At 65.8% G+C, this 16,117-nt stretch overlaps 2 protein-coding genes across 2 annotated transcripts; both read left to right on the top strand.

Moving 5' to 3' along the window:
• The first annotated feature begins 474 nt into the window (after positions 1-474).
• GHDC (GH3 domain containing) lies at positions 475-3,388 on the top strand. Its single transcript, XM_054281583.1, has 8 exons — positions 475-719; positions 801-931; positions 1,001-1,577; positions 1,800-1,983; positions 2,071-2,142; positions 2,245-2,378; positions 2,481-2,569; positions 2,655-3,388. The coding sequence occupies exons 1-8, from the start codon at positions 515-517 to the stop codon at positions 2,853-2,855; spliced, it is 1,593 nt and encodes a 530-aa protein (XP_054137558.1). The 5' UTR covers positions 475-514; the 3' UTR covers positions 2,856-3,388.
• Positions 3,389-4,504: 1,116 nt separating this feature from the next.
• LOC128940195 (inactive phospholipase C-like protein 2) lies at positions 4,505-14,678 on the top strand. The gene is made up of 6 exons (XM_054281520.1): positions 4,505-4,684; positions 9,036-11,525; positions 11,699-11,902; positions 12,585-12,660; positions 14,081-14,190; positions 14,385-14,678. Exons 1-6 carry the CDS (start codon positions 4,505-4,507, stop codon positions 14,568-14,570), a joined length of 3,246 nt encoding a protein of 1,081 aa, XP_054137495.1. The 3' UTR covers positions 14,571-14,678.
• Positions 14,679-16,117: the final 1,439 nt, after the last annotated feature.

Here is a 16,117-nt window from a genome sequence, read left to right as displayed (position 1 = left end):
GCACGGAATATTTTTGTAACACAAAAGCTCTGGGTGCCACGTGTGTCTTGGGACAGAGGTGGGTCCCTCTGGGGAGCTCCTCATCTTGGGTGCACCAGATGAATGCTGGGGCTGGGCCCAGTGTTTGGGATTCCTGTCTCCGAGGGCAGGGTCGTCGGGCTCCGTTGGCACAAGCTGGGCGGATCCGGGGGGGCTGCCCTGAGGATCAGGGGTGGGCTGGGCAAAAAGCAAAATAAACCGGATCAATAGTTCTGTTTTTCCAAAGAAGGAGCTTGCTCTTGCTGGAGGGGTAGAGGGCGCTGGTACTGGGTGTTCAGTTGCGGTTGAATTCCCCGCCGGGCGGGGGGCCCGGGGTGTGCTGTGTAAAGGTGAAAATGAAAATAAAACTGAAGCGGGGAGGGGGGCGGCGCCGGGCGCGATAAATCTCCGTCATTTCTGCCGGAGGCGGAATAGCCGGCGTGGGTGAGGGGGGCCCGGGGCCGGTCCGTGCCCGGGGCGGTGCCCGCGTTCCGCGATGCTGGTGGCGCTGGTGGCCGTGGCCGTGGTCGTGGCTGTGGCCATGGCTGTCCCCGCATTACGGCACCGTTTAATCCATTCCGCGGTGCGCCGCGTCGGGGCCCGGTACCGGCGGCGGCTGGAGGCTCTGGACAGCGACGTGCGGCTGAGGCAGGAGCGGCGGCTGCGGCGCCTGCTGGGCACCGGCACCGGCGCGGCCGGCGGTGAGCGCGGGGCTGCGGGAAGCGCCGCGGGAAGGGGTCGGTTCCGTGGTTCCCCTTCTCAGTTTGTGCCTCTCCCGGCAGGCTGGGAGGAGTTCCAGGAGCAGCATCCCCTGGGGCAGCCCTGTAAGGACGAAGCGCCGGCAGTTCCGCTTCCTCCACCGTATCTCTGGGCTTTGCTGCCCGGCTGCTGGGACACCGACCCCCGGCTGCAGGTACGGGAGCGGCGGGCGGCTGGGGCGGATCCCGCAGGGTCTGCCCTCCTGACCCGCCCTCCCCCGCAGGGCTCCCTGCTCTACCTGGATGCTCTCGGCGCCGCTTTCCCACGGGCTCTGACCCGCCGGGGCACGGCCGTGCTGCACTGGAGCCCCGGCTGTCCCCGCGCCCCGGCGGGGTGGCCGCTGCCCACCCTGTACTGCACCCCGGCCGCGGCCGCCGTGCTGCCCTCTCGGGCCGCAGCGCTGCGGCTGCAGCTGCTCTTCGCCCTGCGGCAGCGTGCCCTGCATGTGCTGGAGGCCGGGCTGGCAGCCGAGCTGCACGACGCGCTGCTGACCCTGCGCTCGGAATGGCCGCGGCTGGCCCAGGAGCTGGAGCGGGGCAGGCTGAGCCCCCAGCCCGGGCTGCCCGAGGAGCTGCGGGAGGAGCTGCAGGCGCTGCTGAGCCCTGCTGTGGCCCGGGCAGCCGAGCTCCGTGATCAGTGTGCCCACGGCTTTGAGGGCATCGTGCTGCGGCTGTGGCCGCGGCTGGAGGTGGTGGTGGTGAGGACGATGTGCGGCACAGAGCGGCTCTACTGCGACTCCCTCCGCCGGGCCGACTGCCGGGGGCTGCCCTTCTACTGCCCCTTCTACCAGGCAGCAGGAGGTGAGTGTCCCCAGGATGCTGGTTGTGTCCCCAGGGTGCCCGCAGGGAGCTGCTGCCATATCGCAGCTCAGATCTCCCTGCCCTGCCCATTCCCTTCCTGCAGCCTGAAAACACCTCAGTCCTGGCACCAGCAAAATTCTGCCCCTTGCAGAGGGGTGAGGTTTCTGTGGGTGAGCAGGGGGGTCTGGGGAGCTCACATTGCCACCTGCTGCCTCTGCCCAGCCCTGCTTGGTGTGAACCTGTGGCCAGCGGAGCCAGTGCCCCGATTCGTGCTGTGCCCTGACTGGGCTTTCTGCGAGTTCCTGCCCTGCCCGGCCAGCAAGGAGCCACGGACGGTGCTGCTGGATGAGCTCTGGGAGGGCCGTGAGTACGGGCTGGTTGTGACAGCCCAGCCAGGAGAGTACAGGTGCCTCCTCCCTGCTGTGTAGCCCTGGGGGGCTGCCTGCCCCAGCCCCGTGCACCCATGTGCCCCTGACACCCCCCTGCCCTGCAGGCGCCGTACTGGGGAGGTGCTGAAGGTGACAGGCTTCCACAAGCAGTGTCCTGTGGTGGAGCCTGTGCGCAGGTGAGGACACCCCAATGCCTGTCCCTCACCTCAGGGAGCTGGGTTACAGGCAGGGTTTGACAGGAGGCTGCCAGTGACCCACCGTGTGTCCCTGCACCTCAGGGAGAGCCAGACACTGAGTGTGAGAGGTGAGAGCATCCCTGAGGAGCAGTTCTGCCAGAGCCTGTGCCGCACCCTGAGCCTGTGGCCGGGTGCTCGCCTGGTTGACTACGTCTGTGTGGAGAGCAGCCTGCTGGGTGAGTTCTTCTGAGCTGTCCAAATCCCCCTAAAAGTGTAGCTGGCACTGCATGGGGGTCTGCAGCCCTCCTGAGCTTTAACCTCTCCTGGTTCTGCTCCAGGTGACTCCTCAGGGCCCCGTGCCCCTCACTACGAGGTGTTCCTGGAGCTGCAGGGCCTGCGGGACCTGTCGGAGGTGCAGCGCTACAAGGTGAGCAGGACACGGGCTCTGCTCTGGGGCTGAAGGACACAGCTGGTGTGGCAGTGTGGCACCAGCACAGGCCCTCTCCTTGCAGCTGGACCAGTGTCTCCAGGAAGATTTCCCCATCTACAAATCCTTCCGCTTCAAGGGCAGCATCGGGCCCCTGTGCCTGCACCTGGTGAGGCCCAGGAGCTTCACCCGGCTGCGGGAAGCACTGGGCTCCCCCGTGCCCATGCCCAGGGTCCTGCGTGAGGAGCAGCTGCTGCAGCTCATCCAGGGAGCAGTCATCTCCTAGGGCAGCCTTGGGACCCCGCAGCCCTTCCACCATGGCACGCACCCTCTGAGGAGGGGCTGTGTCCCTGTGGTGGGAGGGCGTGGGGACAAGGTGCTCATCCCCAAGGGCTTGCCTGAGTGGAGCAAATGGAGACAGCGAGCTTGACCGTGATCCGTGGCAGCAGCTGGCACCACTCAGTGCTGCTGTGGAGGTGGAGCAGGAGCTTGGGAGCCTCGGGGGGCAGCTGCAGGACCCCCTCACTCAGTGCCTTGCCAGCACCTGCAGCCACAGTGTGGTGTGTGCCTTTCCCAAGGGACACCACAGCCCATGGCTGATACTCAGTGGAAACCTGCAGCAGCAGCAGGAGCAGGAGAGCCGTGCCTCATCACTGGGGCCCTGTGGCATTTTGTCCCCTGGCAGGGACACTGCAGGCAGGGCTCAGGGGGCTGCTGGTGGCAGGTGTCACAGAGCAGCCCCAGTGCATGTCCACTGGTTTAAGAGTAAACTCCGGTGAGGGCTGCTTTTAATGCTTTGAAAACCAAATGCAAAATAAAGGAGGATTATCTTTTTGAAATAAATAAAGGACCGCGCTCTGGGATTGGTTTTTTTAGACTATTATTTTTAATCTTCATTAAAGAGATTGCTCAAGCAATCTGACTGTTCTGGGGGCTGAGGAGTTGCTGCTGTTCTCAGGGGTCCTGGGGAAGGGGCAGCCATGAATATTTAACCAGCTGAGCCCTCTGGGGGCACGAGGCTCTTTGTGCCTTTGAGGCACATGTGTACCCTCGGGAGGGACTGGTCATTTCCCCTCCTGCTCATTAAGGGTTATTTCCAGGGCCGGTGAGGGCGTGTGGGGCACCTGCTGTGCCGCAGCAGCTGCTGGTGGGCAGGAGATGATGTCTTGAGCAAGGCTCACACAAAGCAAAGCATCCCCCTCCAGGCATGAACCTGGCTGAGGCCTGCTGGAAAAACCTGGAGCAAAATTTCTGCTCCAGGTCGGGGAGAAGCTTTTCCTTGTGCTGGGAGCACCCCACAACAAAAGCCTGGAGCTCCGTGCGTGGCAGAGCCGTGCGGGGATCAGCGCTGGGCGGCTCTGCCTGCCCTGCCATGCCTGGGTACCACCCCGGTGGGAGGGGAGGTTGCTGGGTGGGACCCGCTGGGCAGGGCCAGGCTGCCGAGTGCCCGGCTGGCTCTGGATGCCAGCCTGCAGGCTGCAAGGTCGATTTGAACGCCCGACCGCAGGGAGCAGCTTGTTTGGGGTGCAGCCTCATTTGTGCTGCTGCTACCAAGGCTGCAGGGTGCGGGTGCCCGGCTGAAGGTGCCAGGCTGGGTTTGCGTGCCCGGCCGCGGGCTCGCCCGGGGTCCCACCGGGATGGGGCGGCTGCCGGGCCCGGGCGCTGCGGCGCTGGGCGGAGGCCGGGGATGCCCCGGCGGTGGAAGGTGCCGGTGCCCGGTGCCCGTCAGCTGCATCCCGGAGCGAGGGGGCCGCGCCGTCCCCGTCCCCATCCCCGTCCCCGCCGCGTCCCCGCCCCCGGCCCGGCCCGTCCCCTCCTCCCGGCCGCACCGCCTCCCGCCCGCTCCGCCACTGAGCCCGCAGCGGCGGCGGCGGCGGGCGCAGGCTCCGGGCGCCCCGGGGCCCCGCGGCGGCCGCTGCCCTGAGGCCGCGGGGGATGGCGGAGGGGCCCCGGGGCGCTCCGCCGCCGGGCTCGCCCCGCCCCGCCGCGCCGCTGCCCAACGGGCCCCGCGGCGGCGGCGGCGGCAGCCCCGGCTCGGGCTCGGGCAGCAGCAGCCGCGAGGACTCGGCGGAGCGGAGCCCCGCGCCCGCCGCGCCCCGGGCCAGCATCATGAAGGTGAGAGCCCCGTACCGGCAGCGCACCGGGCCGGCCCCCCTGCGCAGCGCCGGGTACCGAGCCGAACCCCGCGTCCCCCCGCACCCGTTCTGCCCGCGCTCCTCGCTCCCCCGGTGCCCGTGCAGCGGCTCCGGGGAGCTGCAGAGCAGCCGCATCCCCGGGCGGCCGAGGGTCGCCACCTGCCCGCGGTGCTGCTCACACCGGGACTGACACAGCGTCCCCGCGCCCTGCCCGGAGCCAGGGTCCCCAAGGGCACAGTCTGGCCCGGCCCGGTCTGTGGTGTGTCCGTGGGTCGCGCTGTCAAGTGCCACGGCCACGCTGCAGCATCAGCCGCTCCCGCTCAGGACACCCCTGGGTTCCCGTGAGGAGATGCCCGCTCCCTCCCCTCGAGCAGCTTCTGCTCTCCCGGGCTCTCCTGACAAACGCTGAGCCTCGGGCCTGGCCTGCCCAGCTTGCAGTCTGCTCGCAACACCCGGTGCTGCCGGGCCGTGCCGGGGCCGGGCTCCAGGGAGGGTCTCGGGGGTCTCCCACCTGGGTGGGCAGCGGATCACACATGTGCTTTCCTAATGAACGCCCCTGATTGTGCTGATGCCAGCGCTACTCGCTGACACAATAGGTCACGTCCGCCCGGGACTCGCCTCCCTGCTCCCGGCAGCCTATTTTAAGCTGGGATTGCTCCGGTGCTATTAATACCCCGTGAGGGGGCTGTTTCCGTGGTGCCCCAGCCCCACTGTTCCGTCCCTGGGATCCAATTTTCTGGGCAGCAGTGTCAGGACCCCGAGTTCTGCTCGGGCTCTCGCTGCAAACTGTTGCGGGGGCGGCCGGGATTGCCCACGCGGGGCGGGCACGGAGCTCTGCCGGTGCTGCCGCCGGTGCTCCGTCTGTGCCCGCCTTCCTCGGGGACACTGCCAGCGTGTCCTGCTTCTGCCGGGACGGAGCAGCATCCTTCCCTGCCCGGGGACCATCCGTGGGCACAGCGGGATGGGAGTGGTGAAATCCCGCTCGCTGCCGGGCCGGGCACATCGCTGTCACCACCTGCGTCACCGCGGGATGCGGCCTCACGTGAAGGCCGGGTGGCCCAGGGTCAGGGCTGACCTGAGGGAGGTCAGACCCGAGCAGTGTCCGCAGCTTGTGCTGATCCCTTGTGCACCTCCGAGCCCATCCGGGGCCTGAGAGGCAGCGGAGGCACTTGTGGGAAGAGCTGCCGGCTCTGTTGTTTTTTGGGATTTCCAGAAAAGGCTGGAGGAGTGAATCTGAAAGTGTGACTCGCAGGGGGGCCTGGGGCAGCGGGGCTCAGAGCTGTCCCCTGCAGTGCCCCTGTGCCCTGGCTAAGGACCTGCTCCCTTCTTGCTTCTCAGTCTGAAAGCGAGGGGGCTGGTGGTCCTGTGCGCTGGGAGGATGCTGGAGAGGGTATTGGAGCTGCAGGATGTGTCCCTTCCCCAGTATTGTCCCCTGAGCCCCTTTTCCATCGTGTGCCATCCCCAGGAGCTCCGTGGTGCCTCTGCCGGGATCTGACTCCATGGCCCCTCGCCGGGAGTGGCAGCTGGTGCCGCGGGGGGTGGATGTGTCAGTCGCTCTCTTCTTGGCAGGGAACAAACGACAGAAAAGCCCTGCCTGTGCCTGGTCTCCCACTGCCTCAGCCCCGGGGCTGCTGCCTGCCTGCACCCCTGCCCACGCTGCCCACACTGGGATTGGGGCAATGGGGACGGACACCCGGGAGCTGGGGAGTTCAGCTGCAGATGGATCACACCGCAGCCAGATCAAGGGGGATAAAGGGGAGGGAGGGACAACTGATGGGCTCCTCTCCATCCCCTGCTTTGAGAGCGGGTTGTGGGGCCGGTAAGCGTGGCTGTCACGTGGAGGCTGAGATTAGGGCAGCAGCACTCACCAGGGCACTAATGCAGGAGATAATTGGCTGAAGAGGTGCTTAACACACGCTGCAGAGCTGGGCAGGACAGGCAGCTGGGCTGGAACGTGCCCTCCGTGCGAGCCCACGCTCACCGCTGGCATCGTGGTTGGCATCGGTGCCGTGGTCTGTGCTGTGAGCCCTGCCTACTCCGTGCCAGCTCGGTGGCACCGTGAGCAGGATCCCTGCTCCGGCTGGAGCTCTGCCCTCTGTCTGGGGGTGTTCTGTGCTGTCACGGCCATGGGTGCCGTGTCCTCCTTGCTGCACTGCTGCCTTACCCATCCCCTGCTCCTGCTCCACCTCGCCCAGCACCTGTGGGCTGTGTGCCCTGGCTTGAAGATTCCCTGGCACAGCTGGGAAGGGGCTGCCAGGGAGCAGAGACTGTTCCCTGACATCCCCCAGCTCTGCCCTCTCTCTGGGGTTGTTCTGTGCTGTCATGGCCATGGGTGCCGTGTCCTCCCTGCTCCACTGCTGCCTTACCCATCCCCTGCTCCTGCTCCACCTCGCCCAGCACTTGTTGGGTTGAAGATCCCCTGGAACAGCCTGGAAGGGAGCAGAAACTGTTCCCTGCCATCCCCCAGCTCTGCCCTCTGTCTGGGGGTGTTCTGTGCTGTCATGGCCATGGGTGCCGTGCTGGAAGGGGCTGCCGGGGAGCAGAGACTGTTCCCTGCCATCCCCAGGCTGCGCTGAGGAGCGTAGGGCAGCTGCAGACGGGAAACTCCTCGCGTTCCCTGCTCGCTGCTCGCCCGTGCAGGGGGAGAAGCAGAACCTGAGTGCTGCAGGGCGCTCCTAGGTTTGTGCCACACATCTGCGCCCCAAAGTGCTGCACGGGCACCACATCCCCATCTGAGCCTGGCAGGGTGGGGGGCTGCAGGGAGGGCGTTGGGGCTCTCACCCCGAGCCGGGGTGCTCGGGGCACGGCTGGGGTGTGTCTGGCTGCCTGCAGCGGGCACAGCTGGAGCAGGTCCGTGCCGCTGGGTGCACGCAGGCCCCCCGCCCGTGTTTCCTTTCCGGATGGATTTCCTGTTTTCGGCTGTGGGGCCCGGTGCGGAGCGGCGCGGGGTGGGTGCGCCGGGCGGGGAGCGGAGAGGGGCGGGGGTCCGCGAGGGGCGGCCCCCGGTGCCCATGGAGGGGCTGCGGTTGCCTCTCAGTGGGGCGCTCAGATTGCAGCGTGCAGGAATCGCAGGAAGCATCCGGCGTCCAGTGGTTCCCCGCAGGGCTGGCCGATGGCGGGACCTGCCGCTGAGCGCCCGCCGACCCGGGATGGCTGGCACGGAGGCAGAGCCCTGGAGCTCGGCCAGCTCCCTGGAGCGATCTGGCAGCGGGAGGATGCGAGCAGCCACCACATCCGAGCTCCAGGATGGGAGGATGTGCCTGGTTCTAACAAGGGGCTGAGGGCTGGTGCTGGTTCCTCCTTCCCCGGGCATCCTTGGAGGATTCCCCGTTCCCAGGTGAAACTGTACATCCATTTGTGTGGCTTATCCAAATGCCCTTGGCTGTGGCTGCCTGACCCCGTGGGGCAGATCCCGACCCTCCAGACCAGGCATGGGATGTGCTGCCCTGTGTGGGAGCTGTGGAAGCTCTCAGGGCACTGGAGGGGAGCAACCCCTCACCTCCAACCTGCGTGGCTGAGCAGGACCTGCCCCTGACAGAGACACCACCAGATTAGAGGTGACTCACCATAATCTTGAAGAAGTGGATTAAATCTCCTCCTACTGTGCTACTTAATGAAATCCATCCCATAATACACTCCTGGCCCTGCTGTTCCCCCTTATCCCCTGCCAGCCCTGTGGCAGCTGGGTCCCCCCTCCCCGTGGGGAGGCAGGGCAGAGTGTGGGCACGAGGTGCTGGCAGCAAACAGCCCGTGCCATGGTGACCCTGTGCTCTGTGGGACACGGCCGTGGCTGTCCCCAGCATGTGGCACTGGCAGGGCTGTCCTGCCCCACTCCTCACAGAAGAGTGGGGGGTCTCTCTTGGGCTCGCTGCTGGTGCATCACACGCTGGGTGTCTGTTTTCCTCTGCTCCCCAGGCCAAGGAGACAGGGGCTGTGCTGCTTGGCTGTGCCTGCGAGGGTGAGCAAGCAGCGGGGAAGGATCCAGCTCAGGGCCAGGAGCAGGAAGGAAGGAAGGAAAGCAGAGTTAAAATAAGCCAGGCAATGAGCTGTGAGGGAAGCCAGGGCTGGAGCTGGCTCCCAGCCCCCAGAAGAGGGGCGGACTGGAGCGGACTGGGCTCAGCGTGGTGCTGGGGCACCCTGGGGCAGTGCTGGGATGGGGGCACCAGGGGCAGAAGGATGCCAGGAGCAGAGGGGCGGACTGGAGTGGAATGGGCTCAGCGTGGTGCTGGGCTGGTGGCATCATGGGCAGGAGGATGCCAGGGGCAGGTGGGGCGTGTGCTGCTGCCTGGCTGTCCCTGACTGATGGCTCTGCCCCTTTCCCACCCTGGCAGGATGGCTCTCGGCAGAGGCCCCCACACAAGAAGAAGACCGTGTCCTTCAGCTCCATGCCCAATGACCGCAAGATCAACAGCACAGCTGCCTGCATCTCCCTGATGCTGGAGGGCTGCGAGCTGAAGAAGGTGCGCTCCAACTCGCGCATGTACAGCCGCTTCTTCGTGCTGGACGCCGACATGCGCTCCGTGCGCTGGGAACCCTCCAAGAAGGACTCAGAGAAGGCCAAGATTGAGATCAAGTCGGTCAAAGAGGTGAGGGTGGGCAAGAAGACGCCAGTCCTGCGCAGCAATGGGCTCTCTGACCAGTTCCCCGACGAGTGCGCCTTCTCCATCATCTACGGGGACAACTACGAGTCCCTGGACCTGGTGGCCAGCTCGGCAGATGTGGTGAGTGCCTGGGTGATGGGGCTGCGCTATCTGGTGTCCTACGGGAAGCACAGCCCTGAGGCGCCCGGGACCGGCCACCCCAGCCTCCGGACATCCTGGATCTCCTCCGTCTTCGACCTGGCTGACCTGGAGAAGTCCGGCCGCATCCCTGTGTCCCGGGCTGTGCAGCTGATCAAAGCACTCAACCCTGGCATGAAGACCTCCACCATCGAGCTGAAGTTCAAGGAGCTGCAGAAGGCCAGCGAGCGTCCTGGCACGGAGGTGGCCTGTGACCTCTTTGTGGAGGCATACTGCGAGCTCTGCACGCGCCCTGAGATCTTCTTCCTGCTGGTCCAGTTCTCCAGCAACAAGGAATACCTGGGTGTGAAGGACCTGCTGATGTTCCTGGAGGTGGAGCAGGGCATGGAGGGGGTGACAGAGGAGAAGTGCTTGGAGATCGTCAGCAAGTACGAGCCCTCCAAGGAGGGCCGGGAGAAGGGCTACCTGGCCATCGACGGCTTCACGCGGTACCTGCTCTCTGCTGACTGCTCCATCTTCGACCCCCAGCACCGCAAGGTGTGCCAGGACATGGCCCAGCCCCTCTCCCACTACTACATCAGCTCTGCCCACAGCGCCTGCCTGCTGGAGGACAACTTCTGGGGCCGCTCAGACATCAGTGGCTACATCAGCGCCCTGGGCCTGGGCTGCCGCAGCATCGAGCTGGTGCTGTGGGACGGCCCCGAGGGTGAGCCCGTGGTCTACACCAGCCCCTCGGCCGCCTCCTGCGTGCCCTTCCGTGCCGTGGTGGGGCTGATCGACCAGCACGCCTTCACTGCCTCGGCCTACCCCCTAATCCTGTGCCTGGTGGTGCGCTGCTCGGCCCCCCAGCAGCGCCTCGCTGCCCAGTGCCTGCGCAAGACCCTCGGCGAGAAGCTGTACCTGGAGCCCCCCAACCCCGTGGCCTCGTACCTGCCCTCCCCGGAGGAGCTCAAGGGCCGCATCCTCATCAAGGGCAAGAAGCTGCCGCCCACCTGCGAGGACAGCGAGGGCGAGGTGTCGGACGAGGAGGAAGGCTGGGAGCTGGCGCGGAGACTGGGCCAGGAGGACCGGGAGGCACCGGAGGGAGGCGGCCTGCGGCGGCTGCGCCTCAGCCGGGAGCTCTCGGAGCTGGTGAGCCTCTGCCAGGCTGTGCCCTTCCAGGACTTTGAGAGCTCCAGGCGCGGGCAGCGCTACTGGGAGATGTGCTCCTTCAGCGAGGTGGAGGCGGGACGCTTCGCCAACGAGTGCCCGGCCGAGCTGGTCAGCTACAACAAGCGCTTCCTGTCCCGCGTCTACCCCAGCCCCATGCGCATCGACGCCAGCAACATGAACCCGCAGGACTTCTGGAAGTGCGGCTGCCAGATGGTGGCCATGAACTACCAGACGCCAGGGCTCATGATGGACCTGAACGCGGGCTGGTTCCGGCAGAACGGCGCCTGTGGCTACGTCCTCCGCCCGGCCATCATGCGGGAGGAGGTTTCCTACTTCAGTGCCAACGCCAAGGACTCCCTGCCCGGCGTGCCAGCCCAGCTCCTACACCTCAAGGTCATCAGCGGGCAGAACCTCCCCAAGCCCAAGGGCTCGGGGGCCAAGGGGGAGGTGGTGGAGCCCTACGTGTGCGCTGAAATCCACGGCATCCCGGCCGACTGCGCCGAGCACCGCACCAAGACCGCCCTGCAGAGCGGGGACAACCCCATCTTCGACGAGAGCCTGGAGTTCCAGATCAACCTGCCCGAGCTGGCCGTGCTGCGCTTCGTGGTGCTGGACGACGACTACATCGGGGACGAGTTCATTGCCCAGTACACCATCCCCTTCGAGTGCCTGCAGCCCGGCTACCGCCACGTCCCCCTGCAGTCGCTGGCCGGGGAGCCCCTGCCCCACGCCACCCTCTTTGTGCACGTGGCCATCACCGACCGCCGTGGCGGGGGCAAGGGGCACCGCCGCGGGCTGGCGGGGCGCCGGGGCCGCCGGGTCAGGGAGTACACCTCCACCAAGGCCACCGGCATAAAAGCCATCGATGAGGTCTTCAGGACGGCCACCCAGCCGCTGAGGGAGGCCACGGACCTGCGGGAGAATGTGCAGGTAGGGCCCTGCAGAGGCATCGGAGGACTTGGGTTCTTCAGGGGAGGGTGGGGCTGTCCCCCTTTTCCTGGGGGATGTGAATGAGGAGTGAGGAGCAGAGAGCTGTGGGAAATGGGGGTGTTCCTGGGGGTCCTCCCAGCTGAACTCCTGACTCTGGGCACTGCTCTCTGCAGAATGCGTTGGTGTCCTTCAAGGAGCTGTGTGGGCTGACACCCGCTGCCAACATGAAGCAGTGCATCCTGACGGTGTCCACGTGGCTGCTGCACAGTGACAGCGCGCCCAGCGTCACCCTGAACCTGGCAGAGCAGTACCCACCCATGGAGGCCCAGGGCCCCATCCCCGACCTGCTGCGCAAGGTCCTCACCGCCTACGAGACGGTAAGTGCCACCCTGCCAGGGCCTGGCCCCTTGGGGACAGTCCCTGGCATCACTGGCACTGGGACCAGCACCCACTGCTGCTGCAGGTTCTATGGGATGAACCCAGGCAGATTTTATGGGATGAACCCAGGCAGATTTTATGGGATGAACCCAGGCAGGTTTTGTGGGATGAACCTGAGTGGGTTTTGTGGGATGAACATGAGTGGGTTTTGTGGGATGAACCCAGGCAGTTTTTGTGGGGTGAACCCAGGCAGGTTTTGTGGGATGGGTCAGAAGGTCCAAGGATGGGGAACCCTGAACTCACTGTACCCATCCTGGGGCAGGGGGCTGCATGGTGGCTGCCCAGGGAGGAGTCTTGCCAAGGCACAGGCTTGCCCTGGTCAGTCTGACCCTGGGACACTGCAGCCCTGTGCCTGCACTGCCTGTGCCTTGCCCTGATCCCACCAGATGGGAGAAATCCCATTAATAGCCACAGCCAGAGCTGCTTCCTTCTTTTGTGTTGAAGGGAACCTGGCCATTGGCCACGTGCTGCTCACACCATACCCGTGGGGTGGGAAGGGCCAGACCCTGGGCACTGTGCTGGCTCAGGGGGCATCCCCTGATGAACCCTGTGTCCCCATCCACCTGGCATGGGGACACAGGGCCAGGGCTGCCCAGCTGCTCACATTTCCCCTCTCCGCAGATGATCCAGACCAGCAGGACCCTGATCGAGTCTGCCGACGCCGTGTACGGGAAGCTGATCCAGGCACAGCAGGCAGGTGGGTCCTGGAGGGCAGCCCCAGCTCCACCACGGCTCTGGCACGTCCTGGAGGGCTCAGGGCTTCCTGCACCGGGGCAGGCTGTGGGTGGGTGGGCTGCAGAGCTGTGTGGTAGGGAGCAAGCAGAGTGGGGGAGGCTGATGAGGAAGCGGGGAAGAGTCATTAGCTGTCAAACGCCAGAACATAATTAGTGCCAGAAATAACAGGCTGGGGCTGACAGCAGAAATGGCAACTGAGTGTTAAGACTTCCCAAACACATGGCAGAACCCACACAGGCAGGTGCTGCTGCTGCCTGCCCTGGCCCTCCCTGCAGGTGCCCCCACTCTGGGACCTCTGGCCCCACTGTTGGCTGGGACCCCACAGGAACAGCCCCCCAGCTCCAGGGGCTTTTGTGGGCTCCCTGTGGGGCTGGGAGAGCGTCAGGAGCTGGAGAGGCTTGGGAAGAAGGAGAGAGCCCTGCTCTGCTGTCCTTGCCATGCCAGCATCCATGTTTGTTCCCTGCCCACGCTGCAGACGGAAATCTCCCCAAACTCTTCTCCCAGTTCTGCCACTGCTGGGAAGGGCCAGACCCTGGGCACCAAGCTGGAGAGGCTTGGGAAGAAGGAGAGAGCCCTGCTCTGCTGTCCCTGCCGTGTCAGCCCTGCTGCCAGCAGCCGTGTTTGTTCCCTGCCCATGCTGCAGACAGAAATCTCCCCGAACTCTTGGCCCAGCTCTGCCACTGCTGCCAGCCCTGGGGGAGTGGAGCAGCGGGGCACAGGCTGCAGCAGGGCACAGATTGGTGCTGTGCCCTCCTGCATTGCAGGAGCAGAGGCATTCTGGGCTGTGCAGCCCCTCGGGATGGTGGCAGCAGCACTTTGGCAGCTGCATCCCCCACCCCGTGCCCTGGTGGTGCCTGCTTTCACCCCGGCCGTGCTGGGGACGAGCTGCTGTGGTGCTGGTACCCGGCTGGCAGGAGCTGGGCCCCGGGGAGCTGTAGGGCTGTGGGCGGGCTGATTGGCAGCGCCGGGGCGAGGGAGCTGCGTGGGAGCCCTGGCGTGGGCCCCGCGCCGCTGCTGCGTCACCAGGGGTAAATATAGCACCCACTCCGGGGGTGGCACAGCCTTGGGGGGCTCTGAGTGCCCCCCAGATGGGCCATGGAGTGCAGGAGTTGTGCCTCTGCCCAGGGGATTCACTGCCCTGCCAGATCTTGTGGTGTCTGGGTCCAGAACAGCCCCAGGGTGCAGCTGGTTGTTGTGCTGGGATGTTGGGGGGTCCCATCATTTGAGGTGTGGAGGATTCTTGAGGCTGCTGGGGCAGTGGGGAGCCCACCCAGCCTGCAATGCCATGGTGGGCAAAGGCATCCCTCTGGCTTGGTCGCTGTTGGCCAGGGGTGGTGGCTGCCCCCATGCCAACGTCCCTGAGCCCCTGTGCCGTCCATCAGGGATGGATTTCCACAAGGAGCTGCACCGCATCGAGACCAAGGAAGGGCTGCGGGGCCGCAAGCTGCAGAAGGCGCTGGAGAGCTTCGCCTGGAACATCACTGTCCTCAAGGTGAGCGGCGAGGGCTGCGGGGACAGCCCTGCCCTGCCCTGCTCTGCCCACCCTTCCCCTTCCCAGCCCTGCCCTGCCCACCCTGCCCCTTCCCCTTCCCCTTCCCCTTCCCCTTCCCCTTCCCCTTCCCCTTCCCTTTCCCCTTCCCCTTCCCCGTCACCTCCTGTCCCCACAGCCCGATATCTCGTCCCCAGGGCCAGGCTGACCTCCTCAAGCACGCCAAGGCGGAGGCTCTGGACAACCTGTGGCAGATCCACAACGCGGGCCAGTCCTGCGGCATCGGCAGGAACGGCTCAGCCTCGCCCGAGCCCTCGCGGCTGCCGGCCCCGCTGGAGCCCATCCCCGAGACAGACGGAGGCGGCGACCCCGCGTCCTGCTGACCCCGGCCCGGGGCTCGGGGCCCGGACTGAGCAGCCCTGGGCACAGGGACCGGGAGCAGGGAGCCCCAGCCTGCCTGGGCAGGGTCTGTGAGCTGGGTGCCCTGCCCTGCTGAGGGGCTCGCTGCAGAATTCAGTGCAGAGCTTGGGGAGAGATGTCCCTGCTCCTTCGTGCCCTGCCAAGCTCCCAGGGGACTCATCCATCCCTTCCATCTGATTCTGGAGCCAGATCTCTGCCCAGTGCCCGTGTGCATGTACCCCAGCCTGCTGTGCCAGATGCCACTTGGAAAAGCAGCTCCTGCCCGCCTTCCCCAGGGCTGCAGGTTTGGCCTCCACCAGCCCTGGGGAAAAGCTGGCTGGCAGAAGGATCCTGGCTGCTCCTGTCGCCTCCGCAGCATCCCTGGAGGCCCCACCATGCAGAGGGGCTGGGAGGCTCTCTGGTGCAGCAGATGTAGGGCCAGGCTGTCTCTGGACAGCAGATGTGGCTGCTGGCACCAGGGAAATGTTTGGGTTCATCCCCAGGGCAGGGGAGTTGAGCACAAGCAAAGGCTGGAGGTGCTCTGGGGTCAGGCTGGGGCTGTGGGGTGTTATAAAGAGTGCCAGAGCCTCCCTGGTGCCCTGTGGCTCGCTCTGTTCCAGGCACAGCACCACGATGGGATGGTGTCACCAGTGGGGATGGAGGGTGGCACTGGCACAGGACACTGGTGGCAACAGGTACAGGACCCTGGTGGCACTATCCCTCCTTGGCACTGGGTACAGGACCCTGGTGGCACTGGGTACAGGACCCTGGTGGCACTATCCCTCCCTGGCACTGGGTACAGGACCCTGGTGGCACTATCCCTCCTTGGCACTGGGCACAGGACGCTGGTGGCACTGGGTACAGGACCCTGGTGACACTATCCCTCCTTGGCACTGGGCACAGGACGCTGGTGGCACTGGGTACAGGACCCTGGTGACACTATCCCTCCCTGGCACTGGGTACAGGACCCTGGTGGCACTGGGTACAGGACCCTGGTGGCACTATCCCTCCCTGGCACAGGACCTTGGTGGCACTATTCCTCCCTGGCACCAGCCGAGCACAGGGTGACAGCTCCCCACGGCTCCCCACGTCAGTCAGGGAGCTGTGCAGCTGCTGGCACCCCTTTGTTCGGGGGGTTAATTAACCTAACCCTTTGTTCGGGGGGTTAATTAGCCTAATGGGGCTCTGAGCAGCGGCCAGCGCTGACCTTCAGCCCTTTGTGCCAGCCCAGCAGCGCAGCCCGTGGGCAATTATGGCCTCATTAGTGCCAGGCACCCCTTGCAGTGAGCACCCTCACAATGGGGAGCTGCAAATGAGGGGAAAGGCCTGCATGGTCTCCGGGCTACCGCGTCTCCCGGACACCCGCTGCTCCCGCTGGCCCAGGTATTTTTGGCAGTCCCATTGTGCCGGGCCCTATAAAGTGGCCGTGGCAGTGCGGGGTGCTGTGCTGCCGATGGGACATGCCCCAGAGCTGCTCGGCCACATGAAGACCCCAGCAAGGATGGAGGTGCCCAACAGCAAGGTGGGGCTG

The sequence above is a fragment of the Melozone crissalis genome, unplaced genomic scaffold, assembly GCF_028551555.1.
Source record: "Melozone crissalis strain CALT ecotype California unplaced genomic scaffold, PUWL_Pcris_2 ptg000032l_1, whole genome shotgun sequence".
NCBI classification, from domain to species: domain Eukaryota; kingdom Metazoa; phylum Chordata; class Aves; order Passeriformes; family Passerellidae; genus Melozone; species Melozone crissalis.
Note: the sequence above shows the minus strand (reverse complement) of the source record. Positions and strands in the feature narration are given on the sequence as shown.

What these genes read in the sequence shown, in the direction of transcription:
- LOC128940195 (XM_054281520.1), top strand. Translation starts at nt 4,505, where the DNA reads ATGGCGGAGGGGCCCCGGGGCGCTCCGCCGCCGGGCTCGCCCCGCCCC. An exon ending in TCCTCACCGCCTACGAGACG is followed by an intron (nt 11,903 to 12,584) that starts GTAAGTGCCACC and finishes CCCTCTCCGCAG; the next exon opens with ATGATCCAGACCAGCAGGAC. An exon ending in GATCCAGGCACAGCAGGCAG is followed by an intron (nt 12,661 to 14,080) that starts GTGGGTCCTGGA and finishes GCCGTCCATCAG; the next exon opens with GGATGGATTTCCACAAGGAG.
- GHDC (XM_054281583.1), top strand. Translation starts at nt 515, where the DNA reads ATGCTGGTGGCGCTGGTGGCCGTGGCCGTGGTCGTGGCTGTGGCCATG. An exon ending in CGGCACCGGCGCGGCCGGCG is followed by an intron (nt 720 to 800) that starts GTGAGCGCGGGG and finishes CTCTCCCGGCAG; the next exon opens with GCTGGGAGGAGTTCCAGGAG. An exon ending in CTTCTACCAGGCAGCAGGAG is followed by an intron (nt 1,578 to 1,799) that starts GTGAGTGTCCCC and finishes GCCTCTGCCCAG; the next exon opens with CCCTGCTTGGTGTGAACCTG.